The sequence below is a fragment of the Salmo trutta genome, chromosome 4 (genome assembly GCF_901001165.1).
Source record: "Salmo trutta chromosome 4, fSalTru1.1, whole genome shotgun sequence".
Classification (NCBI taxonomy): Eukaryota; Metazoa; Chordata; class Actinopteri; order Salmoniformes; family Salmonidae; genus Salmo; species Salmo trutta.
In genome coordinates this window covers 994,673-1,020,903 of record NC_042960.1, presented here as the reverse complement: position 1 = coordinate 1,020,903, position 26,231 = coordinate 994,673, and the positions used below count along the sequence as shown (strand labels likewise).

The following is a 26,231-nucleotide window of genomic DNA, read 5'->3' as shown; positions in this document are numbered from 1 at the left end:
GAGTAGGGGTTTGAAGGGGAGAGACAGGGAGTAGGGGTTTGAAGGGGAGAGAAAGGGAGTAGGGGTTTGAAGGGGAGAGAAAGGGAGTAGGGGTTTGGAGGGGAGAGACAGGGAGTAGGGGTTTGGAGGGGAGAGACAGGGAGTAGGGGTTTGAAGGGGAGAGAAAGGGAGTAGGGGTTTGGAGGGGAGAGAAAGGGAGTAGGGGTTTGAAGGGGAGAGACAGGGAGTAGGGGTTTGAAGGGGAGAGACAGGGAGTAGGGGTTTGAAGGGGAGAGACAGGGAGTAGGGGTTTGAAGGGGAGAGACAGGGAGTAGGGGTTTGAAGGGGAGAGAAAGGGAGTAGGGGTTTGAAGGGGAGAGAAAGGGAGTAGGGGTTTGAAGGGGAGAGACAGGGAGTAGGGGTTTGAAGGGGAGAGACAGGGAGTAGGGGTTTGAAGGGGAGAGACAGGGAGTAGGGGTTTGAAGGGGAGAGACAGGGAGTAGGGGTTTGGAGGGGAGAGAAAGGGAGTAGGGGTTTGAAGGGGAGAGACAGGGAGTAGGGGTTTGAAGGGAGGAGAGAGGGAGTAGGGGTTTGAAGGGGAGAGAGAGGTCTATGGAGGCTAGCGGCAGTTCGGAGGTAGAAAGTGCAGAGGAAGGGTAAGATAAGACGTGAGGGGAGCATGGAGGTGAGGAGGAGCAGAAATTGATTCTGAAGTTTAGGGAGGAAGGGGGAGTAGGGGCGATGAGTCCGATAAGGTTGACGGCTGTGATAAAATTGTTGATTGGGGAAGTTGTCAATGCTAAAGTGTTAAGAGGTGGGTGTTCTGTAAGGACATGGCGCAGAGGGAAAAAGCTCTGAGTGAAGCAAGTAGGGAAGTGTAAGGTGGTGTCGAGCAGCCGGAATGACCAAGCAGGGAAGCAGTGGATTAAAGGGGTGATAACAGAAGGCCTGTGAGTGTTAGTAATAAAGAGGTAAGACAACTTGAGGGGAGGCGTTCTAGCAACAAGGGGTGGAGTTAGGGTAGATAGCCCATCTAGTCTGTTACACTCCAAGGACCAGGTACTGCCAAATATAGTAACCATAGGGTATAGGAGTTATTATGTGAGGGCTTATGTACCGAAGCCTTTAAGATGTTATAACTGCCAGAGGTTTAGGCATGTGGCAACAGCCTGTAAAGAGGAAAAGAGATGTGCCAGGTGTGGAGGGGAGCATGAGTATGGGAAATGTGGGGAGACACTGTAAACCCAAAGTGCTGCAGCTGTGGGGGTGCTCATAGCGTGGCTTATAGTGGGTGTGAGTCTATGAAGAAGGCAGTGGAGGTGCAACAAGTGAGAGTGGAGAGAAGGGTGTCATATGAGGAGGCAGTGAGGGTGGTCCAGGTCCAGAGAGATACAGGTTCAAGAGAGAGATGGGTAGGAGCATCTAGACCAAGGATTATGGGGCAGGTGGGTGGCGATATGGTATACATAGATAAGAGAAAGTTGGTGACGTTCATAGCAGGAGTTATCAATAGCACTGCTGAAGTAGAATCTAAAACGGAGAAGATTAAGCTCATAGTGGATGCTGCTGGGAGACATCTGAGTATGACAGGGTTGACATGGGAAGAGGTTCGACATGACCTCAATCAGCCGAGGGTGGAGTCATGTATTACTGGATCTTAGTTATGGTGGTAGTACTACAATAGAATGCTCCAAGCCTGTTGGCTAATGGACAGGAGTTCAAGCAGTTTGTTGTGGGTATTCCAGCTAAGCCTGGTGTGATTTGTGTGCAGGAAACATGGCTCAAACCGAATGTGGAGTTTATAATAAAGGGATATGTAGTGGTTCGTAGGGAAAGATATGTAGTGGGAGGGGGGATGTGCCACCTTCATGAAGCAAGGACTTCCCTACAGGATGCTAGGCAGAGGTATTGAACAGGAATACGTAGTGGTGGAGGTGTGGTTGAGTGGAGGGATGATAGTGGTAGTGAACTACTATAATCCCTGTCAGCTATTGGACCTAGAAGTGCTGGAAAGGGTGGAGGGCCAGGATAGAAATAAGGTCATGTTGTGTGGGGATTTTAATGCCCACAACAAGCTCTGGGGGAGAAATGAATGGATGGAAATGGACAAGTGATGGAAAATCTGATAGAAAGGAAAGATCTGAAGTGCCTGACTGATGGCTGAGGGACCAGGATGGATGCAGCCACAGGGAAAGAGTCTGCATTGGATCTCACTCTGGTTTCTAGTGCAATGGCAGGAATCTGTGAGTGGGCGGTATGGGAGGAGTCGACAGTAGGGAGTGATCATTACTCCATAGTATGCACAGTAGGCTGTAGGGAGGAGGAGGTGTCAGTGGATGGAGTAGGTAGGTGGGTGTTTTGGAAGAGCAATTTGGGATCAGTTTCAGGAGTTAAGTGAGCAGGTGATGGCTTGGGTGGATATGAAAGGGGAAGTGGATAGTATGAATAACTGGGTGAGAACAGCATTAGTGGGGGCAACTACTGAGGCTATACCTAAGAGTTCAGGGAGGAGGAGGAGGAGGAGGAAAGCAGTCCCATGGCGTCCTTTTCAGTGCTCTAAATGCCCTGTTCCTACTCCTCACCGCTGCCCCACGCTCTTTCAAACATCTGATTCAGTATAAGCAAGCCCAGGCCCCGGTGAGGAGAACTATCCCTCAGTCTGATTCAGTATAAGCAGGCCCAGGCCCCGGTGAGGAGAACTATCCCTCAGTCTGATTCAGTATAAGCAGGCCCCGGTGAGGAGAACTATCCCTCAGTCTGATTCAGTATAAGCAGGCCCTGGTGAGGAGAACTATCCCTCAGTCTGATTCAGTATAAGCAGGCCCAGGTGAGGAGAACTATCCCTCAGTCTGATTCAGTATCAGCAGGCCCAGGCCCCGGTGAGGAGAACTATCCCTCAGTCTGATTCAGTATAAGCAGGCCCAGGCCCCGGTGAGGAGAACTATCCCTCAGTCTGATTCAGTATAAGCAGGCCCAGGCCCCGGTGAGGAGAACTATCCCTCAGTCTGATTCAGTATAAGCAGGCCCAGGCCCCGGTGAGGAGAACTATCCCTCAGTCTGATTCAGTATAAGCAGGCCCAGGCCCTGGTGAGGAGAACTATCCCTCAGTCTGATTCAGTATAAGCAAGCCCAGGCCCCGGTGAGGAGAACTATCCCTCAGTCTGATTCAGTATAAGCAGGCCCAGGTGAGGAGAACTATCCCTCAGTCTGATTCAGTATAAGCAGGCCCTGGTGAGGAGAACTATCCGTCAGTCTGATTCAGTATAAGCAGGCCCTGGTGAGGAGAACTATCCGTCAGTCTAATTCAGTATAAACAGGCCCAGGCCCCGGTGAGGAGAACTATCCATCAGTCTGATTCAGTATAAGCAGGCCCAGGTGAGGAGAACTATCCGTCAGTCTGATTCAGTATAAACAGGCCCAGGCCCCGGTGAGGAGAACTATCCATCAGTCTGATTCAGTATAAGCAGGCCCAGGTGAGGAGAACTATCCGTCAGTCTGATTCAGTATAAGCAGGCCCAGGCCCCGGTGAGGAGAACTATCCGTCAGGCAAAGAGGTCACGTTGGCTTCGTTTCTGTGACACAATTGGAAGGGCGACACCAGTGGGAGAAGTGTGGGGGATGGTTAAGAGGATGAGTGGGGTCAGAAGGGAGTGGGATTATCTAGTGTTGACGAGTTGGAAGGATGTGGCAGGAACAGATCAGGACAAGGCAGAGATGATGGCCGAAGCGTTTGTCCAAGTGCGTAGCTCTGCAAATTTGTCAGAGGCAGAGGGGGAGAGAGAGAATGAGAGAGGAGCATCCTGGAGTGCTGGATAGTAGGGAGGATGTAAATGATGCATTGAATGCCCCATTTGCCATGGCAGAGATTTCAAGGGCAATCGGTAAGGCTGGGTTAACTTCACCTGGGAAAGATGTGGTGTGCTATGTTATGTTGGCCCATCTTAGTGATGAGTCACTGGACAAGGTATTGGTGTTGTACAACAAAGTGTGGGAGGAGGGCAAACTACCAGGCAGCTGGAAGGAGGCAGTAGTGGTACCAATCCGGAAGCCTGGGAAGGACCCAACGAGGCCAACAAGCTAATGGCCAATAGCCTTAACATCACATGTATGTAAGATTATGTAGCGTATGATAACGGAGAGGCTAACTTACTTCCTGGAGAGCAGGGGGCTAGTATCGCCACATCAGAGTGGGTTCAGGAAGGTAGGGGAACAATGGACCCAGTGTTCTGCTTAGAAGCAGAGGTCAGGAAGGCTCAGATGAACAAGGAGACTTGTAGCTGTATATTTTGATGTAGAGAAGGCGTATGATGTGATGTGGAAGGAGGGGTTTTACATCTAACTAAGATGTATAGTGAAGTATTTTTCAATGAAATTTTACATCTAACTAAGATGTATAGTGAAGTATTTTTCAATGAAAAAAAGTGTATGAAGGCGAGTCGTCTCTCGTTGGACGACAACAAAGACCTTATTGTAGAGTCCTACTGTTGACCAATCACCGAGGAAGGGGTGTACATAGACTTCGGCTCTGAACTTCACCTTGCCACCAGAAAATGTTTTGTGTGCCCGAACATCCGAAAAACCATCGCCGACGTCCAAAACGTCAGAAAATGTCGCCATAATATAAGCACGAACTCTTCCGAACGGTTTCGGCTGGGAAGCGTGCGGACGCCTTCATTATTATTATTATAGGCTATGGTCAGCCGTGAAAATGGGTGTTGTCTCTAAACCAGAAGTCAAAGCCGCAGTTTGGGTGCATTTTGGTTTTAAGCCAAACGGCAAAGGAGAGCCTCATACTCTTGATGAGGCCGTTTGCAGGTTATGTCGGATTGTTTGTGTCAAACGTGGAAACACGAGTAATCTAAAACATCCTACTGTTTTTCTGAGTTTATATTGGCAATGGATACTACTACTCTGATCCATCATGTGAGTCTGCTCTGCTGTAAGTCATTTGCACTGGCATTGAAATCTACATTCAAAGTTTGAATTCCTAACGTTTTAGAATTGTAGGCTTCGATGTGTTTTTCCCCATGACTAAATTATCCAGTGTCAATTTCTCTCTCTCAATTTCACTCACTTCCATGCTGTGCATTTCGCATAGGCCAGTGGTATACCACGACAATCTCTGTAGAGCTGTCTTCCTACATTTCCATGCAGCCCATCCATAGTACTCGATATTTACATACATGTATAAACATTTTTCTCAGTTTTTTTAAATAACTGTACATTTGGTGACCGTTGCAAAATTGAGCCCGGTATATCGAGTGCACGTATTCCACGCCGGGGTAGGTTACTGGGCGGTCAGTAGAACGAGCGCACCCAGATTGAAGGACCAGCCCTCAACGGAGTGTAGGCTACTGCTACGCGTAGATTATAATGGTCGCTCGTGAGAATGGATCTTGTCTCTAAACCCAAAGTCAAATCCGCAATTTGGGTGCATTTTGGTTTTAAGCCAAACGAGAAAGGAGAGCCTCAGAATATTGATGAGGCGGTTTGCCGGTTATGCCGGAGGATTGTTTTTGTCAAAGGAGGAAACACGAGCAATCTAAGACATCACCTGCGACTACGACACCCTGATATATTTTCTGAGTTTATATCGGCAACGTCAGGGCATGGGTACTATTTTGAGCCATCAGGTGAGTCTACATTGAAACGTTTTTGGAATTGTAGCCTATGCTTTTTTGGGGGACATATTATTGTCGATTTTTTTCTCTCTCTTTCACTCGCTGTCATGCATGATGTGCATTATATACAACTCAATACTTGAAGATGATTTGCTAACGCACCAAAACGCCTGAATATGATTGGTCATCCAGCGATGTCAGTCAAACTCTATCCTCGATGCGAAAGAAGTATCGGATATCGCCATTAAGGGTCACTGATATCGTACACATTCACTTGTTGTTCGTCGGATATGTTGCTGAATTTGTTGGCAATTAAGTAAAATATACAGACGCGGTATATTCTGTAAACATTCTAAATTGGTAACTATTGTGTGTAAATCGATAACCGTTTATGATTTCATCATCGGCAGGCCTAATCTTTAGGCTATATCGAGGTATCCAGGTAAACCTATTTCACTGTGCTAACTGGCACATTTTAGCCATTGAACGATGGATCTTGTCTCAAAGAAAAGAGCAACATCCACAGTCTGGGTTCATTTTGGTGTAAAACCAAATGATAAAGGGGAGCCTGAAAATAAGGACGAGGCCATTTGTCGGTTGTGCCGAAGGATAGTTCCGTGCAAAACTGGGAGCCCGACCAACCTGAGATCACATTTAAGGGTTCACCACGCTGATGTGTTTTATCAGCTCGTGTATGGTGATGTTGGAGCCTCCATGCGTCAATCATCAGAGACATCAGGTGTGTAACAAGCTATTTGCCCCGTGTGTGTGTTGGGAATTGACAGGGACCTTACCATATGATATTATCACGATACATAGGTGCCAATACGATATGTATTGCGATTCCATATGTATTGCGATTTGATATTGTGATTCAATGTCCAAACATATTGCTCACTGTCTGCTGCAAAGGGGCAAGAGAGAGCCACGAACAGGAGTTTTGATCAGTCATGGAAAGTCCTGAAATAAATAAGCCAAATGTTGTTTTTGCTCATCATTTTTTTAAACATGGAGAACAAGCTATGAAGAAAAAATACTGGAGTTTTGGTGCAGGTACAACTGACTAGCACAAAAAAATATTGCGATATATTGTCAAATAATATCTCTATGTAACATATTTTTCCCCCCCATAGTGTGTGTGTGTGTGTGTGTGTGTGTAAGAGAGGGAAAGAGACTGCAGTCTGCTTGCTCATATTCTATTTATTTTAAATGTATACTTGAGATTTGGGGGAGGAGAACAGAGGTGTCCTGCTGCCAGCCTAATTCCGCTGTGCATTTTCCTCCATCCACAGTCCAGGCAGATTCTCCTAATTCCCTCTCCACCTCTACCCAGGTTCAGAACAGAGTCAACACTACAACAACGACAACGGTTCCCAAGGCAACTTCGGCAGTGGCCATGGTAACTTCGGCAGTGGCCATGGTAACTTCGGCGTTGGCCACGGTAATGACAGACTGCTTCACTTCATCCCAGACACGGTGGTCTGCGGTGAGCCATGGTTGGAGGGCGGTGACCCCCGTGCGGTGGGTTCCATCCCCCCGTGCCTCAGCCTGCGGAGATGGGGCAGTGGGCCTGTGCCTGGGGGGTCAGCGGAGGAGGAAGAGGCGGGGGTGTTTGCCAAGACCCTGTCACTGCATCAGGGGTGGACGTTTGGACCCTTCGTGGGAGAGTTGACCCGCGGCCCTCTGAGTTGCCTCAAATACGCCTGGGCTGTGAGTATGGACAGATGGATATTAGCCTGGGCTGTCAGTATGGACAGATGGATATTAGCCTGGGCTGTGAGTATGGACAGATTGATATTAGCCTGGGCTGTCAGTATGGACAGATGGATATTAGCCTGGGCTGTGAGTATGGACAGATGGATATTAGCCTGGGCTGTCAGTATGGACAGATGGATGTTAGCCTGGGCTGTCAGTATGGACAGATGGATGTTAGCCTGGGCTGTCAGTATGGACAGATGGATATTAGCATGGGCTGTGAGTATGGACAGATGGATATTAGCCTGGGCTGTCAGTATGGACAGATGGATATTAGCCTGGGCTGTCAGTATGGACAGATGGATATTAGCCTGGGCTGTCAGTATGGACAGATGGATATTAGCCTGGGCTGTCAGTATGGACAGATGGATATTAGCCTGGGCTGTCAGTATGGTCAGATGGATATTAGCCTGGGCTGTCAGTATGGACAGATGGATATTAGCCTGGGCTGTCAGTATGGACAGATGGATATTAGCCTGGGCTGTCAGTATGGACAGATGGATATTAGCCTGGGCTGTCAGTATGGACAGATGGATATTAGCCTGGGCTGTCAGTATGGACAGATGGATATTAGCCTGGGCTGTCAGTATGGACAGATGGATATTAGCCTGGGCTGTCAGTATGGACAGATGGATATTAGCCTGGGCTGTCAGTATGGACAGATGGATATTAGCCTGGGCTGTCAGTATGGACAGATGGATATTAGCCTGGGCTGTCAGTATGGACAGATGGATATTAGCCTGGGCTGTCAGTATGGACAGATGGATATTAGCCTGGGCTGTCAGTATGGACAGATGGATATTAGCCTGGGCTGTCAGTATGGACAGATGGATGTTAGCCTGGGCTGTCAGTATGGACAGATGGATGTTAGCCTGGGCTGTCAGTATGGACAGATGGATGTTAGCCTGGGCTGTCAGTATGGACAGATGGATGTTAGCCTGGGCTGTCAGTATGGACAGATGGATGTTAGCCTGGGCTGTGAGTATGGACAGATGGATATTAGCCTGGGCTGTCAGTATGGACAGATGGATATTAGCCTGGGCTGTCAGTATGGACAGATGGCTATTAGCCTGGGCTGTCAGTATGGACAGATGGATATTAGCCTGGGCTGTCAGTATGGACAGATGGATATTAGCCTGGGCTGTCAGTATGGACAGATGGATATTAGCCTGGGCTGTCAGTATGGACAGATGGATATTAGCCTGGGCTGTCAGTATGGACAGATGGATATTAGCCTGGGCTGTCAGTATGGACAGATGGATGTTAGCCTGGGCTGTCAGTATGGACAGATGGATGTTAGCCTGGGCTGTCAGTATGGACAGATGGATGTTAGCCTGGGCTGTCAGTATGGACAGATGGATGTTAGCCTGGGCTGTCAGTATGGACAGATGGATGTTAGCCTGGGCTGTGAGTATGGACAGATGGATATTAGCCTGGGCTGTCAGTATGGACAGATGGATATTAGCCTGGGCTGTCAGTATGGACAGATGGCTATTAGCCTGGGCTGTCAGTATGGACAGATGGATATTAGCCTGGGCTGTCAGTATGGACAGATGGATATTAGCCTGATCCACCATCCTGACTAAATCACTGTGTAGAATAGGTAAGCGGTGTAAATGAATATTGAAGCGAACCTGGTTTATAAGCGCGGATATCTACTCTGCCCCTTCAGCATGCTTTTGTGGCACAGTCGATGGCACGCTGGGCTTCTGGCCAGAAGGTTGAGGGTACGAGCCACACTCCCTGCCGGTTTTATGACAATATGGAAGCTGTGTAACAGAACATGTTCAGGGCCTTCAGAAAGTATTCATACCCCTAGATTTAGTCGACATTTTGTTGTTATAGCTTGAAATCAAATAATACCCCATAATGACAAAGTGACATTTTATCAATGTATTGAAAATGAAATACAGAAATATTCACACCCCTGAGTAGAAGAAAATTTGGCAGTGATTACAGCAGAGTCTTTCTGGGTAAGTCTCTAAAATCTTTCCACACATGAATTGTGCAACATTTGCCCATACTTTTTTTCAAAATTCTTCAAGCTCTGTGAAATTGTTTGTTGATCATTGCTAGACAACTATTTTCAGGCCATGCCATATATTTTGCAGTTTGGGGGACGTTAAAATGTTTTGCTCACGTGTGTGGGGGGTGTATGAACGTGGGTACACAGACCCACAAGCCACTGCAGCCCCTCAGGATGAATTCCCTGCTATAAAATATGGAGAATGGTACTCAGTAATGTGTTGTATTGAATTTGCCCCAACATAACATGTGTTCAGGACTAAAAGTTAATTACTTTGCCACATTTTATGAAGTATTACTTTTGTGCCTTGTTGCAAACAGGATGCATGTTTTGGAATATTTTTATTCTGTACATGCGTCATTCTTTTTACTCTGTCAATTAGGTTAGTATTGTGGAGTAACTACAATGTTGTTGATCCATCTTCAGTCTTCTCCTATCCTCAGTGTTCTCCTATCCTCAGTGTTCTCCTATCCTCAGTGTTCTCCTATCACAGCCATTAAACTGTATTTGTTTTTAAAGTTACCATTTGCCTCATGGGGAAATCCCTGAGCGGTTTCCTTCCTCTCCAGTAACTGAGTTAAGAAGGACGCCTATATATTTGTAGTGACTGGGTGTATTGATACACCATCCAAAGTGTAATTAATAACTTCACCATGCTCAAAGGGATATTCAATGTCTGCTGTTTTTATTTTAACCTATTTACCAATAGTTGCCCGTCGCGAGGCATTGGAAAATCTTCCTGGTCTTTGTGGTTGAATCGGTGGTTGAAATTCCCTGCTCGAATGAGGGACCTTACATATATTTATGTGTGGGGTACAGAGATGAGGTAGTCATTTAAAAATCATGTTGAACACTAATTGCACACAGTGAGTCCATTCAGCTTATTATGTGACTTATTAAGCACATTTTTACTCCTGAATTGTAGGCTTGCCATAAGGTTGAATATTTATTGACTCAAGACAGTTCAGCTCTAATTTGATATTAATTTGTAAAAATGTCTAAACATAATTCCACTTTGACATTATGGGGTATTGTGTGTAGGCCAGTGACAAAACATCTCCATTTAATCCATTTTAAATTCATTTTAGAAAATGTCAACGGGTGTGAATACTTTCTGAAAGCGTTGGAAGCTGTGTAACAGAATATGGAAGCTGTGTAACAGAATAGTATTATTTTTTTTACAATTATTTAACTAGGCAAGTCAGTCACGAACAAATTCTTATTTACAATGACGGCCTACCGGGGAACAGTGGGTTAACTGCCTTGTTCAGGGGCAGAACGACAGATTTTTACCTTGTCAGCTTGGGGATTCGATCCAGCAACCAAATGACGTTGGAGGCGGCTTATGGTAGAGAAATTAACATTCAATTATCTGGCAACAGCTCTGCTGGACATTCCAGCAGTCAGCATGCCAATTGCACGCTCCATCACCTTGAGACATCTGATAACAATTGTCCCCAGCACAAGCTGCACCTGTGTAGTGATCATGCTGTTTAATTAGCTTATTGATATGCCAGACCTGTCAGCTGGATGGATTATGTTGAAAAAGGAGAAATGCTTGCTAACAGGGATGTAAACACATTTTTTAGAAATAGCCTTTTTGTGAGTATTGAACATTTCTGGGATCTTTTATTTCAGCTCATGAAACATGGGACCAACACATGTTGCGTTTACATTTTGTTCAGTATGGTCTTGATAGATAAACACTGTAAACTAGATGCAAATGTGGTCAGTTTGGTCTACAAATCAGCTAATAGTTGATTCTCTTCTCTTGTTCCCAGATCAAAGAAAATGATTCCTACTACTTCGTAGATGCCTCGGATGAAAACAAATCAAACTGGATGAGGTGAGAAGTTATGTTTGAAAGAATGTCTGCATTTAGTCTTTCAGGTTGTTAGCGATCTGTTTAACCTTTTTCAATTCCAACATGTATTCCTTTAGTGAACTTATTAGTTAACCCAATGAATAGAACAATGTCATTTATGTTTCTCATGTCCAAACAGACATCCCTACTTCATATTTATCTCATAACTATTTGAATATCATCTTTAGTCAAGATATACATTTAGGGCTTGTTTCCAGGACACAGATTAAGCCTAGTCCTGGACTAAAAAGCAAAATCAATGGAGATTCTCCATTGAGACTCATTTTTAGTCCAGGATTAGACTTAATCTGTGTCTGGGGAACTGCTCCATTGGCCATGCCATGTTAATTTCACTGCATTGTCATGCCTCATCCCTGTTCAGGTATGTAGCGTGTGCTGCCTGCGAGGAAGAACACAACCTGACGGTGTTCCAGTACCGCGGTCAGATCTTCTACAGGGTCTCCCAGCCCATCCCTGAGGGGACAGAACTCAAGGTCTGGATTGGCCAGGAGTACGCTGCCATGCTGGGTCTAGGGATAGGTACGTTTTGTGATTGGGAGTTCTAGCGCAACAGAATGAATTATTAGGTGCTATGAACTGGTATAATATTATTTATTACTTGATAACAATTGGAGCTTCCTAGTATTCATCCCATGTGACGGAGAAGTATGTTTTTGGGTAATAATTATGGAATTACGTTGTTATCTTGTAGTAAAAGGTAGCTGATCAGGGAGCTGCAAAATAAAGCATTACCTATATTTTGACTCACACAAACACTGTTATTAAACACAATATTCTCTCTTACTGTCACTCTCACAGGTGAGAACATCAAGTGTGAATTCGGAGACAAGGAAATCCTACTGCGAATCTTCCGTGACATCCAGGTCGTGCCAGTGGGCGGAACTAGCAGTCTCCCAGACACCAATGGCTCTTACAGCTGGTCAGACAACAGCCAATCAGGGAGCCCCCTGCCAGTCATCAGTGATGTCAGTAGCGGGTTACAGACTGATACCACTGACCCCACCCCTGTCCTCAACCCACCTCAAAACACCAATCAGACGGGACTGGCAACAACCGTGAAGTACGACTTTGTAAAGGGTGCTGAGATACTGTTGAGCCCCTCTCAGCCCAACAGCCCCGTATGGGAGTTCTTTGGGTTTGAGCCGGACCCCAACGGCCAGCCGCTGGACAAGGACAAAGTCATGTGCAAGCTGTGTGGTCAACACGTGGACTACAGTGCTACTGTCACCCACCTGGAGAACCACCTGGTCCAGATGCACCATATGAAGCGCCGGGACGTCATCAAGGATGGCAACAAGCCCTGGGTTTCGTCCTCACGCTTCAGGCCTTACCACAGTACGGGTGGCAGAGCACCTCGTTCTAGTAGCCCCTCAACCCACAGAACCACCACCAACTACAGTAATGAGGACTGGACTTGGAGTGGGAACGGCAGTTCAGCAGTGACCGATACTGTAACAGCGGGTTCGACCGCTACACCGGGACAGAGAACGCTCTCTAACTTCCTGACCAATCAAACCACCACAGCCATCACTAACTTCCTCATCAAAGACTTGTTGCCCCCAGATACAGTGGAGGGGGAGGGCTTCAAGCAGCTGATCCAGACCCTGCTGCCATCCTGCAAGGAGATTCCTTCAGCTTCTCTACTGGAGGAGGTGCTGAGGGACGTCCACACCAAGGGAAGAAAGAACTGGGCCAAGCTGCTGACCAACAGCACTGGGTTTAATGAGGATGACACTTCCAAGCCAAATATTCCAGTTCAATTCAAACCCAGCTCCTCAACAAGAAAAGCTGCCCGTTTCTGCTCACAGACCCAGAACCAAGTATCTCACCACGTAGCTGTTAGTGCTGACGTGTGGTGTCATGACTGGCAGGGAGACCAGGAGAGATACGCCACCCTTTGGGCCCATTTCATCAACGCTGACTTCACTTCCCATAACCTGGCTTTGGCGACACAGCGTCTGGGTGAGACAGGAACTGGGGATATGGATCTGAGCATTGTCGAGGCTACAGTGAGGTCCATGGCTCAGGAGTGGGACATCTCTCAGCCCAGTTTCATCCTGCTTGGGGGCGACGACATGGAAAAGACGAAGGTAGGTCCGAAGAAGAGAGCGAGAACTGGAGAAGGGGTTGGCGGAGGTGCCCGTCCCCACCACCCGAACTCCACCACATTCCTGGAGATGGAGGACTCCATATCCTCTGATGATCTCTCAGGTCTGGAACGAGCGATCGAACGAGCCAACTCCACCAGCGAGGAGTCCCACTCTCCACCCATACCTTGTTTCTTCACAGCCGTTCAGAGCTGCATAGAGGAAGTCATGGGTCATTCCATCATCTCAAAGACCCTCAGTGTATTCCAACACCTTCTCTACAGCCTCTTCTCCCTCCATGATAAAGACATGGTAACTCTTCACCCAGCCAGGAAACTGATCTTAGTCCTACAGAAGCAGGAGACGGCTGAGCTGAAGGCTTGGGCCTATGGGAAACCATGCTGGAATGGGCTTTACAGTGTGGTTAAGACGCTCCTCCGCTATCAAAACATGATCTCTGAGACACTAAAACAAATAGACAGTGAGATCCAAACTGGACAAGACACAGGAAGTCCCACTGACTTGGATTCAGGAGCGACTGCCGCTTTGAAAACCGCTGACAAACATGGCACAAACTCCACTTCCGCTGCCTGTGCTAACTCTGACTCCACCGACGGCTCCAACTCATCGCTACCCGTCCCTCCCAAGCGATCTGACTGGAAGGTGTTGGAGGATCTCTCCTCCATGCTGAAACCCCTAGACGTGGCGTGCCGTACCCTGGCCAAGGAACCGTTCCCCAGGCTCTCGCTGGTCAAGCCCATCCTCACCGGCCTGCTCGACCGACATTTCGCCCCCCACCCCCGCCATCGCAACGACTCCACCATCTTGAAGGAACTCAAAAAGAAGATAAGGTGGGGCCTTTCCTGCCGGTACAACGACCCCCAGATCAACCAGGTGTTGTGTGTAGCGTGCGCCCTCGACCCCCAGTTTCACGGCCTGGGCTTCATGGACGTCAGGGAGCAGGCGACCACCTTCGCCTGGCTGAAGAAAGAAGCGGTCCGGATCGTAGTGGAGGACCGGAGGAGGGCCGATGCAGCATCTCCAGGGGGCAAGAAGAGGAAGAAGAGGGGATCCTCCTCAACCACCTCATCAGGAGATATGGAGGGAGACGTCCTGAGAAGAAGCAAAAGGCTGAAGGAGATCACCCCGGTCAGTTTCAAAGAGAGAACAGAGAGTGATTCAGACGAGGAAGTCACCGGTAGCTCTGTGAACGACGACAGTGAGACTGATAACATGGAGCTGAAACTGGAGCCCGTCTCCCAGCAGACCGGCATGGAGTTCCTTCTAGGGGACCTATTCGGCTCCCAGTCCCAGAACAAGCAGCCCTCAGTGGAAGAGACAGTGGACATTGAGCTGTCTGTCTTCAGAGCAGAGAAGGGGGCCACCCTGGGTGTGGAGCCTTTACAGTGGTGGAAGGCTAGATCAGGACAGCTCCCCCTGCTGGCCAAAGTGGCACGCGCCTACCTGGCTGCCCCGGCTGTCGCAGGCAGTGCCGTCCAGATGTTCCTGCAGGATGGAGGAGGGGTGATACAGAGGAAGAGAACCAACATTCCTCCAGAGGGCCTTGACCAGATGCTGTTTCTGCACCATAACGGTCTGACCACGACCACACAGGGTTACACAACGGTCTGAAAGGATCAACACAACTTGCTGACTGTCACTCAATACATTTAACTATGGGGCTTCTCTTTCTCTCCAAGTTGATGAGATGGATTATCACTCAATCTCTGAAACTCGAAAGACTTTCCTTTCTTGGTTAAAATGTTGGACTGTTAAACATGTTACTGTTGTGTGTTTTCAGTATGTAGATCGAAACTAAATTCAGAGAGAAGTCCCTTTTCGGTTAGTGCCTTATCATTCTTTGAACTGTTTGCATAACTACTGTACACATGTACTGTTTAAGCTAGTTTACTGTCCGAAGTCTGATGGGACTCCTACTTCTGAAACTATTCATTTCAGTTTTAGGAAAACTCTAGACTTATATTTTTTACATTTCAGAATTTTATAGATACGTAATTGGTTAACCAACAAGGTTGAATTTTCATAGTGTCCGTAGGATTCATTTACTTCTCTGAGAATAACACTATATAAAATATATATTGCAGCTGAAACAAACAAATGAAGATTTATTGGTTCTGTGGAGGAAATCAGACTTAACATACACAGTGGATTATGTCAAAGCTGTAGACCTAACAAGAAATTGAACATGGAACTTTTATAGTCTTAACTGTTTAATCAAATGTTCCAAGTCTTAAATGTTAGAATAGTAAACTAACACATTTGTAATCCTAAACGTGTTCACATAATCAGTTCTTCATCCTGTAGAAGGTTGTGTTTGCATGTTAGAATGACTGTTCTTTATGAAAGGAACTTGAAGTATATCTGATCAGTTTGTATGGTCATACAAATAGCATTTATCACTGTGTACATTCTCACTGTCAATGGCTTTTGGCTATTTGTAAGTAAACTTTGTTTTAAGAGATGTTTCAATGGGTCTTTTCATTGACACTCATCAGGGTTTACTTCAGCCAACTGTTAGCATGGAGGAGTAGCTATGGGTGAATTCATTAGTTAAACGCTGTAGCAAAACATTTTGCAACTAAAACGGTCCCTCCATGTCCCTATTCTATATATAATTTATTTAACAAAAAACAAAAAAATTGCTTCTGTTTGGTCTTCACCTGGGAGTTACTGGTGCTGCCATAGTTGTGATGTCATTGCTGGTCTGGCCATGGAGGTGACTGGTGCTGCTACAGGTGAGACTTGTCACTAGAGGTTTTGCTAAGGGATTTACTAGTGTTACTATGGGTTTGGATACTATACTGCTGCTACTGGTCTGGCTATGGGTGTTGCTGTGGATGATACCACAGGCATGTAAACATGTCAGAGGGTGTTGCTGTTTCACTGTTTGGCCTGTAGATGGTGCTGTGACTCTACAAGGAGTTGTGAGCCTCACTGCGGGTGCTTGGAACAAGGTCAGAGGCTGTCCCACTCCCTGGTTGGCTACAATCATAAAAACAGGCCTGAGACTTGTTCTTCCTGCTGACCAGGACACACGCTGCATTCTAACAGTTCCTAGACCTGTATTCCCTGCTACAGCACTCCCCGGCCCTGACACAAGCTGCAGTCTAACTGGTCATAGACCTGTTCTTGCTGCTACAGCACTCCCTGGTGCTGACAAGCTGCGTTCTAACAACTGGTCCTAGACCTGTATTCCCTGCTAAAGCACTCCCCAGCCCTGACAAGCTGTGGTTTAACAACTGGTCCTAGACCTGTTTTTCCTGCTACAGCACTCCCTGACACAAGCTGGTGTCTATGGAGTGTACTACTAGACACTGGCAGAAGTAGTCTATAAGACAGGAACACGTTTTCTTCTTTCAACACCAAACTCTGCTCTGACTTCTTCATTGTGATCCTCGTTCTGCTGTAACTGTCTGTGTCTCTGACTCCGTCTCTCCTCGTCACAGATGTGGTTATCCAGTTGGTTCAGAAGTGTAAAACTAACCCGACACAGGTTACACCTGAACCAAGGCGGTTTGGGTTTGACCTGTCCTAGTCTTCGCCTCCAATCCTGATGACAGTTCAACTTTGACCTTGACCCGGGGGGTGGACGGTTCGACGCCGTGCTCAACATTAAGGTGTCTCTCCTTGGTGAACGCCCGCAGGCACATGGAACACTCGTGGTGCGTCTTCCTGGACTTGGGCTCTGCAACGTGGGTACGGCAGTGGAGGGCGAGGCGGTCGGGACAGACGTAGGGCGTGTCCTCCGAGTGGAGCTTCAGGTGATGGGGTGTCTTGTTGCAGTCCTCACAGGTGATGGTGTCTTGTTGCAGTCCTCACAGGTGATGGGGTGTCTTGAAGGTCTTGTTCTAGTCCTTACAGGTGTGGTCACAGGCGTGGTCACAGTCCTCCATGTGGTGGACCTAATACAGGGAACAATGTTTTTGAGTTTCACGCTGCCCATTTAGCTATGCTCATTCTCAATGGCAGTCCTTTTATACTGTAATATATTCTAATTCATTTAAAAAACAACCCTTCTCAAAGCACATCTCTAGTATACCTTTGTGTAGTATTGTGAAGAGTAATTACAGGAGTCTGCATCTCTCCTACACTTCCCCAAACCCTTATGAACAGTGTTTCCTACCTACATGTATACTGACAGCAAAACCAGGGACCAGTCCTGTCAACCTACCTTTACTGACCTTGTGGTTATGCAGAATCCTGGCTGTCCTGAAGGCGTTGGGACACTTCTCACACAGGAAGGGCCTTGTCACCAGCTGAAGACTCAGATCATGCACTGTTCTGAAGCTCTTCTCACACTGGGTACACGGGCGAGGTTGCTCACTCAGGTGGCACAGGGCGTGCGCCTTCATCATACTGGCGGTCGCAAACGTCTTCTCACAGTACGGGCACGGAAACGGCTGCTCTCCCGTGTGCGGCGACCGCCGTGGCGTTGGAGAAGTATTTGCCGCAGTGCGAGCACATGTACGGCTTGGGCCTGTCCTCTTGGTGGGTGAGCATGTGTTGCTTGCGTCCGTCAGAACGGAAGAAGGTGCGCGGGCAGGCAGAGGCCTCCCCCCCTTGGTGTAGTAGTTTGTGTTAGATTCCTGTCGGCCAAATAAAAACAGAATGGGTAGGTTGGCACTCAGAGTAGCTAGTTCCAAAGAGCTCACTCTTACCACAAGCTGAAATCACGTTTTGCTACTTCTACCCAGTACCTACCTGTCTGTGGAAGGTCTTGTTGCAGTCGGAGCAGGAGTAAGGCTTCTCTCCAGTGTGGACACGGTGCAGGCATCATCCTCCTGTCCTGAACATATGGCCACAGGCTGCATGTGTGTAGGGGTGTGGTGGAGGCTTGATCCACTGCCACAGTATGATGGATCTGGGTCTGCTTTGGTATCACTGTGGTCTACATGTGACCTGTTGTTGTTGGGGAAGTAAGGCAAGCGTCAACATTGGCAATAACTTGAACCGATTTTTATCTCCTGACTTGTTATGGGCTACATTTCATAAATTAACCCCCAAACTTGATCAAAAGACCTCTACTGTGTGTTAGATTGCAATCAATTATACAGCAGTAAGCTACACACATATTGGACAATATTTTGTATGTTATATTGATTCAGTGTGTGTGGAATGAACTACCTGTGTCTGTGCCATCGTTGTCGAAACTGACATCTTCATTTTCAGCTTTTTCTGCCGCTAACTGAAGTACTCTGCTCTCTCCTTTCACGGTAAGAATAACGTCGGCGACATGACTTTGACAGCTTGGCTCTCCGCCAGTAACGTTTTTTGCAGAGAACCCATACAACGAGCCAACGGCACTTCCGAGATGGACAGAAATAAAGCCACGACTTCCTCTGACATATGTAAAGATTCGTTCAGTTGTTTTTGAAGTTGTGTAAAACTAGATCGCATCAGACGATTACTTCATCTACCGTTCGTCTCGGAATAATATTGTAGTTAAACGTGGTTTCCTTCATTTCTAAAGCTGTTGTGAAACTCGGGATATTGGGTGTACCTCGGCAGTTTCAACTCTGCCTACACGAGACGAAAACCTTTTATACCAATCTTTATCAGGCTAAATTGATATGTGATCGCCAACTGGTTTGTTTTGGACTGCGTGACTCAATTTGACCGGAAACCAGTTTGTTTTCAATGACGACTTCCGGCGTGACGTACTCTGCCATGACCTATTACGCTTAAATCAGGACACAATAATGGATAATCATTTTTATTGACAACTATCCAACAAAACATATTGATGGAATATATGGGATTACTGTAAAACATAAGTATAAAAAAGCTTTTATTATTATTTTACATATTCACATATTCCCTTTAAACAATTAGAAATAAGACAATTCCTGTTTCCCTTGGCTCAGGACCCTCATGTAATGTCCCCTACATTTTGGCCTCAGCCAATGTGATGGCAGCACCGCCGGCCATATCCTCCCTCTGATTGGTCAGTTTCCTGCAGTGGTAGAAGATGTTGATTGGATGGATGAAGGCCAGCAGAGTGAGGAGAGTCAGAGCGATGTTCACCTGAGGAGGAAAGACGACAAAGCCAGCCCTTTTGAGAGAGCAGAACCTTACATGTCTGCAAAGTAGGCCAACTGCAAGTTACACGGTTATTATGTTATGAGCTGTGAGGTTCAACAAAGACATTTCAATATTTACTTTTTGGCAAGTACAGTACATCTACTAATCTCGTCCACCCTGCCGGCTCTCTCGCGATAGAAACTGAGCCTGGGGAGGTTAGTCATCTAGTGAGCGTATGTTCGTATGACCCACTCACATAGAAGGGGTCTCCACCTAGAGCTCCTTTGACCAGGGCGAAACAGGGGTACTGCAGCAGTGACACCACGGCAGACAGAGACATCACCAAACCATACAGCTTCCCAAAGTGGACCCCAGGAAAACTGGTGAGAGAGGGCAGGAAGGAGAAAAGAAAGGAGAGCCAGGCATCAACTGAGGGAAGTATGAATGAGTAGCACTGTCACCTTCCTTTATTGTAAACTTTAGTCTTTGAACTGTATTTTCACATTTTAAAATGTCAAGTCTATTGTCTATTTATTTTTGAGTCCCTTGTTCCTTCTATAATCGACCTTTTTATTTCCTTCCTGTCAGATCTCACTATTAATCTGCCACTCTGCCCCCACTATCTGTCTCTTTATCCCTCTTTCACTCACGCGATGCTGACGAAGGCTGCGTTGCCTCCGTAGAGGAAGGAGCGGTTGAGGACCTGCAGGATGAAGGTGAGGTACTGGAGAGGGAGGAGAGGAGAGGAGGCGCAGATGGAGAAGAGGAGGCACTGGAGGGAGGTGAGGAAGAGGGAGAGAGAGGAGGAGCGCAGGTCTGCCTCCTTATCTGTTTCTCCTATAGAGGGAGGAGGTGAGAGAAAGGTTGGGTGAGGATGATGATGATGATGGACACACACACACCAGAACCATGGCCATGCTCATTAGGCATGAAATAGGATTAAAAAAGATATATTCTAGACTGAAACAGAAGGTAGGCCTACTACCTTAACAAATAAGGATACCCATTTTTGTCTTTAATTGCTTAACATTTTGCTACTTTGTGCTCTATTGAACACCATCCTGTTGTTACTAAGCTAGAGCCATGTCACCCACCTGGAGCCAGAGGCTTCCCCTTGTGTCTGTCCATGATGAGGCCGTTCCAGGGAGCACAGAGGACCCCACACAGCTGGGTGAAGGCAAAGGCATTGGTGTACTGACTCACTGAGAGAGAGGGTGGAGAAAGAGAGAAGGGGAGAGAGAGTATTTAGATTCATTCAGTGATCCTATGCTTTGGTGTGTGTGTGCATGTGTGTAGTTTACCCAGGGCTGAGTCATTGTCGGCCAGCCGGTTGAGCATGGGGTTCAGTGTTCCGATGAAGAGGTAGTGTCTCAGCTGCATGACAGACAGCCACACCAGATGCCACAGGAAGAACCCCGACTGCACACAGCTCCTGAAACTGGCCACTGTGAGTGTGAGTGTGAGAGAGAGAGAGAGAGAGAAAAAAAAAACATTTGAGTCAACAAAATGCACCTTCCATTCCCCAGCCAGATTAAAGATTGTAGTTGGCCAAACGACACCTTTCCCAGAGTCTTCCGACTGCTGCCCATCATCAGGCTGTAGGGGCATGTCGTCGGTCTCAGCTGGCGTCTTCTCAGACTCCTCGACGTTGTAGCTGTTGGACTTTCCAGGGCTTACGCTGTTGAAAAGGAGGCATCAGGGTATCATCAAATATGTTTTGTCATTGAGACAAACCTTACAAATCAATACCATTTGTTAAATGCCAAACAAAAATAATTATTTAATTTCGTTTTGCATTTATCTATGAACATGTACAGGACTTTTTCCTGCCCAAGTAATCTGACAAGGAAACACTCCATGGTCTGGAAAACCCCCAGGCGAGTTGTAGTTCTCTCAGGTGACAACTACAACCCCCATACATACTATGGAATTATGTATCATAGGGCCTGGTCAGATTAATACTGTCGTATGTGTGGGAGTTGTAGTTCTGACCCGTAGGTGAAGCCCTCATGGAGTGGGTAGGTGGTGTGGGTGGGAGTTGGATGTAGTTCTCACCCATAGGTGAAGCCCTCGGGGAGTGGGTAGGGAATGTGGGTGTTGGGCATGAGGAAGAACGTCCTGAGGAGGTGGATGACACTGCAGACAGAGAGAATGAGGAAGGAGGAGCGGAGGGAGACCCCTCCTTCATGCATCACCTGAGACGGAGGGAGAGACGCACGGAGGGAGGGAGAGATGGATAAGCAGAGCCACCAATGGATAGCTATTAGACGACCATGACTACATATAATAAAAAATAGAATCAATATATGGGATATCTACAATATATACAAATATAATCATTATATGGGATATTTCTACAATATATAATCAAATTCATCTGTTTTATACACTTGGCCTTTTTAAGGCAGTTATCTAGTAACCTGACGAGCAGAACATTTTTCTCTCAGAGGCCTCTGTCCTGTAGGCTACAGTATGTGTGAGTTCTGTGATACCTTGATGATGAGGAAGACAGCGGAGGAAGAGTCGAAGGCTCCATTATAGAGGGTGATGATGGTGGAACGATGGGAGCCAAACAGGTTCCCAACCTATAGTAGCGAACAACAGTTCAACAAGTGTGGACATTCATCCAAGAATACATCCATCCATATAGTACACAGTATAAATACAGTATCCATATATAACAGTATAAATACAGTATCCATATAGTACACAGTAGAAATACGGTATCCATATAGTACACAGTAGAAATACAGTATTTACTGAATAAATATCAGTTTTATGTGTCAGACAAAATAGTGTGTGACCTATTACACAGATGTAATGAATACTGTTTGTACTGTCTGGAACTGTGTTGAAACTGAGGAGTCATGGCATGCTGCTGTACCTGTATGTTTGTGATGAGGAACAATATACCTCCCACTGCGATGAAGGACAGGGCTGGGAACAGCAGCATGGACAGAGCTATTAGAGAGAGGGAGAGAGAGAGACAGCATAGGCCAAGTTCGATATCTACTCATCCAACATCCTACACTAGGAATGTGCTCTTCCTAATGCTTTTGCAGGGTCCCTGTCCCCAGTCCACCTGGTCGTACTGCTGCTCCAGTTTCTGCTGGTCTGCCTAACGTGCTACCTTATCCTGGACCTGCTGTTTCAACCCTCTCTCTTGACCTCTGAATGCTCGGCTATGAAAAGCCAACTGACATTTACTCTTGAGGTGCTGACCTGTTGCACCCTCTACAACCACTGTGATTATTATTTGATCCTGCTGGTCATCTATGAACGTTCGAACATCTTGAAGAACGATCTGGCCTTAATGGCCATGTACTCTTCTAATTTCCACCGGGAACAGCCAGAGCCTGGTTCCTCTCTAGGTTTCTTCCTAGGTTCCTGCCTTTCTAGGGAGTTTTTCCTAGCCACTGTGCTTCTACATCTGCATTGCTTGCTGTTTAGGGTTTTAGGCTGGGTTTCCTTACAAGCCCTTTGTGACATCTGCTGATGTAAATAGGGCTTTATAAATACATTTGATTGTCTTTGTTCATTTATCAAATACACATATCAAGAGCTGTTCTGATTGAATAACAGCCGTTCTACTGTAGAGTCTATGTTTACCTGAACTGGAGAAGGCAACCATCAGTGTACCAGTGGTGTAGAGACATCTGAGGGAAACACAGAGCAGATAGATCAAGAGGTGTCACACCGTGGGTTACGGTCTGTTAAACTTTAGTCGGTGACACATTTCTCAGTGGGTCAGAAGACAACCTCAATAAACCTGTAGAACTTAGATTAAAATATGCATACACATTCTACAAAAACAATGAGTAAACCAGGAATGGACCCTCACCTTCCCACCCCCTTTTGACTCTCTCTCTCTCTCTCTCTCTCTCTCTCTCTCTCTCTCTCTCTCTCTCTCTCTCTCTCTCTCGTCTAGGCATAAACGTACTAAAGAATTGTAATTAATTGACTATGTGTAAATAAACTCTGCGGATGTCCTGGAAATACTGGTCAGAGGTCAGGACCTAGTTATATTCTTTAAATGTTGACATTGTAAGAATTATTTGCAATGGATATGCCATATATCACATTGTATATGGGTATATCGCCATCCTTACCTGACCAGGGCAGGAACAATTCTGGGCCCTAGCAATGAAGCCTGGATTTCTGTAGTTTAAAAAAGACTCACATTCCCAGAAGCCTCGTTGCCATGGTGCCGAAGCGGTCGAAGATGAATCCGTTGGGAAGCGTGAGGAAGTTGTTCATAAAGGAGGTGACGGTGAAGACCAGGGAGAACTGTTCATCCTGTCCACTACAGTCTGAGAGAGAGAGATGGAGGGATGGGAGAGAGAGAGAGAGAGAGATGGAGGGATGGGAGAGAGATTAGGGATGATGAAGACCAGGGAGAACTGTTCATCCTGTCCACTACAGTCTGAGAGAGAGAGATGGAGGGATGGGAGAGAGATTAGGGATGATGAAGACCAGGGAGAACTGTTCATCCTGTCCACTACAGTCTGAGAGAGAGAGAGATGGAGGGATGGGAGAGAGAGAGAGAGAGAGAGAGAGAGAGATGGAGGGATGGGAGAGAGATTAGGGATGATGAAGACCAGGGAGAACTGTTCATCCTGTCCACTACAGTCTGAGAGAGAGAGAGATGGAGGGATGGGAGAGAGAGAGAGAGAGAGAGAGAGAGAGATGGAGGGATGGGAGAGAGATTAGGGATGATGAAGACCAGGGAGAACTGTTCATCCTGTCCACTACAGTCAGAGAGAGAGAGATGGAGGGATGGGGAGAGAGAGAGAGAGATGGAGGGATGGGAGATTAGTGATGATGAAGACCAGGGAGAACTGTTCATCCTGTCCACTAGTCTGAGAGAGAGAGAGAGATGGAGGGATGGATGAGGAGAGATAGCGTGGGGAGGGGGGATGGGGCAGAGAAAGAGATGAATACAGAAAGAGAGGAATACAGAGAGAGATAGAGAGGGGGAGAAAGATAGAAGTAGAGATCCAGGTCCTTCAGTTTTTTAGTATGAACTCCTCAGATGTGCTTCATATTCTATTCTATTCCAATCTATTCTATTCTATGTCATATTGAACTACTCACCTGTTTCCACTGTACTGTTGGGTCCAGTAGTCAGATTGACACAGAGGTCAGTGAAGTATCCGTCTGTCTTCAGGACGAAGACCAGCGATGCCCAGCCGAAGACCACGCCGGCAAAACACAGACACTCCACCAGCCCTGTGGCCAGGGTCAGCCTGTAGCGCAACCCCACCCCTCCCCCCTCGCATCCCAGCATCCTCGCTGATTAACGGACTGACTGCCTGGCTAGCTACCTGCCTGGCTGACTGACTCCCTGCTCTGACTCTGGCTGGCTGCCTGTTTAACTGTTACTCAAAGGACTGTTCTTATTAATGTAAGGTTAATGGGTGACTGTATTCAAAGAGACCCCTTTTCTATCCTCTGACTTTTCTATACGCCCTCCCTCGCTCTTTCTCTGCCTTGCTCTTTCTCTCCCTCGCTCTCTCCCTCTATCCTTTATATCCCTCTTGATTCTTGCTTTGAGTGTTTGAGAGCAACTGGCCCAAAAGTAGCTGTATCACTAGAAAGAAGTGCTGGGTGGGAGAGATAAGGTTTGGCATTCCAATTCAAACTGCACTTATCAGAAAATATACTGGTTAACTCCCCTTCTTCTCAATCAATGGCTGTTAGAGATAACACGTTTTATGACAGGTTTCAAACACCTAAGACTTGAAGTGGTAGTGGTGGCCATAGTAGAAATAATAGCAGTAGAATTTGAGTTCATAGCACACCAACATGAGTTGCCATAATAGTAGGCCTAGTGGTTAAACCCAGGAGGAGTGTGGACGTTTCTCAACCTGCAGTGGAAACTGATGAATGATTGCTCAAACAGCCCCTCTGTCTGCAGATGTTTCTCTTCCTCTTTCTTTCTCACTTCCTCTCCTTTCAGCCCTTCATTTTGTTCTACTTTGTGTTTATTTCCCTCTCTTTTCTTCAGTGTGTAACTCGTGACTTTTGTTCATTCCTTTGTTGCCATTTCATAAATGATCCTGTCATTTGCTTTGAGAGAGAGGGGCTATTGTTCATCTTCCCCCTAAAATATACATGTGAAGAGGCATCACAACACGTGTCAGGTGTAATAATGCAGTAACAATTAATAATAATACATAGTGCCCATCAAACACTTTAAGGATAAATAATTATAATACAAGGTCGGAAATCGGAATAATACAGCGGTCTAATGCGTAATAAATCCGCTAATGGTATGAGAATGCGTACTGAGCTGTTGCCTACATTGCAGTGCGGAAGACTACAACAGATACAGTACACTCGCCCTATAACGGTAATCCACAGATTAGCTACAGACTAATCTGCCATGCGGTCATTGCATTACTGTTTTCTTTGCGCGCAATCTGTAGTATGGTGCCAAAACGCCTCAAAATAGACAGTAAAATAGTTCGGTTATAGCGGGACGTTGGCCAGTGTACGACACCGTGCTGTCATAAAAAATAAAAACATGTATGGCTATGGTAGAGCAACTTTTATGACAATATTTACACTGGCCACAGTCCAACCATGCAGCAATAATCATAAATCGTACACTATGAAAACTATGCCATACATAGGCTGTAGCCTATACATTCAGATATTAGCCTATATACCAGCCACTCACCTTGTTTCATGATCCCACTTAGTTTAATGTCGATCCTCTTGTTGATTTGTGGTGGAACTCTAAACAGAAACTCGTCTCCATTACGCGCAGGCGCCGCGATGTGCCTGTCCATTCGCTGTCTGTCTTTCCACCTGCACTGCATTTCGCGCGTGCA

General features: G+C 46.6%; 2 protein-coding genes across 4 annotated transcripts; one reads left to right on the top strand and one right to left on the bottom strand.

Annotated features, from left to right (window-relative positions):
- The first annotated feature begins 3,809 nt into the window (after nt 1-3,809).
- On the top strand, nt 3,810-15,833 carry LOC115190051 (uncharacterized). Of its 3 annotated transcripts, none has more exons than XM_029748551.1 (5): nt 3,810-3,860; nt 6,934-7,310; nt 11,163-11,227; nt 11,628-11,785; nt 12,065-15,833. In XM_029748551.1, the coding sequence occupies exons 1-5, from the start codon at nt 3,836-3,838 to the stop codon at nt 14,983-14,985; spliced, it is 3,546 nt and encodes a 1,181-aa protein (XP_029604411.1). In that variant the 5' UTR covers nt 3,810-3,835; the 3' UTR covers nt 14,986-15,833. The 3 variants fall into 3 exon arrangements, with proteins under 3 accessions (XP_029604411.1, XP_029604407.1, XP_029604404.1); XM_029748547.1 differs by lacking the exon at nt 3,810-3,860 and adding an exon at nt 5,285-5,612; XM_029748544.1 differs by lacking the exon at nt 3,810-3,860 and adding an exon at nt 5,688-6,339.
- Nucleotides 15,834-19,145: 3,312 nt separating this feature from the next.
- Nucleotides 19,146-26,219, bottom strand: LOC115190135 (solute carrier family 43 member 3). The gene is made up of 13 exons (XM_029748630.1): nt 26,078-26,219; nt 24,490-25,498; nt 23,576-23,705; nt 23,005-23,051; nt 22,280-22,356; nt 21,888-21,980; nt 21,451-21,590; nt 20,955-21,073; nt 20,697-20,840; nt 20,490-20,597; nt 20,046-20,232; nt 19,652-19,775; nt 19,146-19,398 (listed from the first exon to the last, which is right to left on the bottom strand). The coding sequence occupies exons 2-13, from the start codon at nt 24,680-24,682 to the stop codon at nt 19,258-19,260; spliced, it is 1,503 nt and encodes a 500-aa protein (XP_029604490.1). The 5' UTR covers nt 24,683-25,498; nt 26,078-26,219; the 3' UTR covers nt 19,146-19,257.
- Nucleotides 26,220-26,231: the final 12 nt, after the last annotated feature.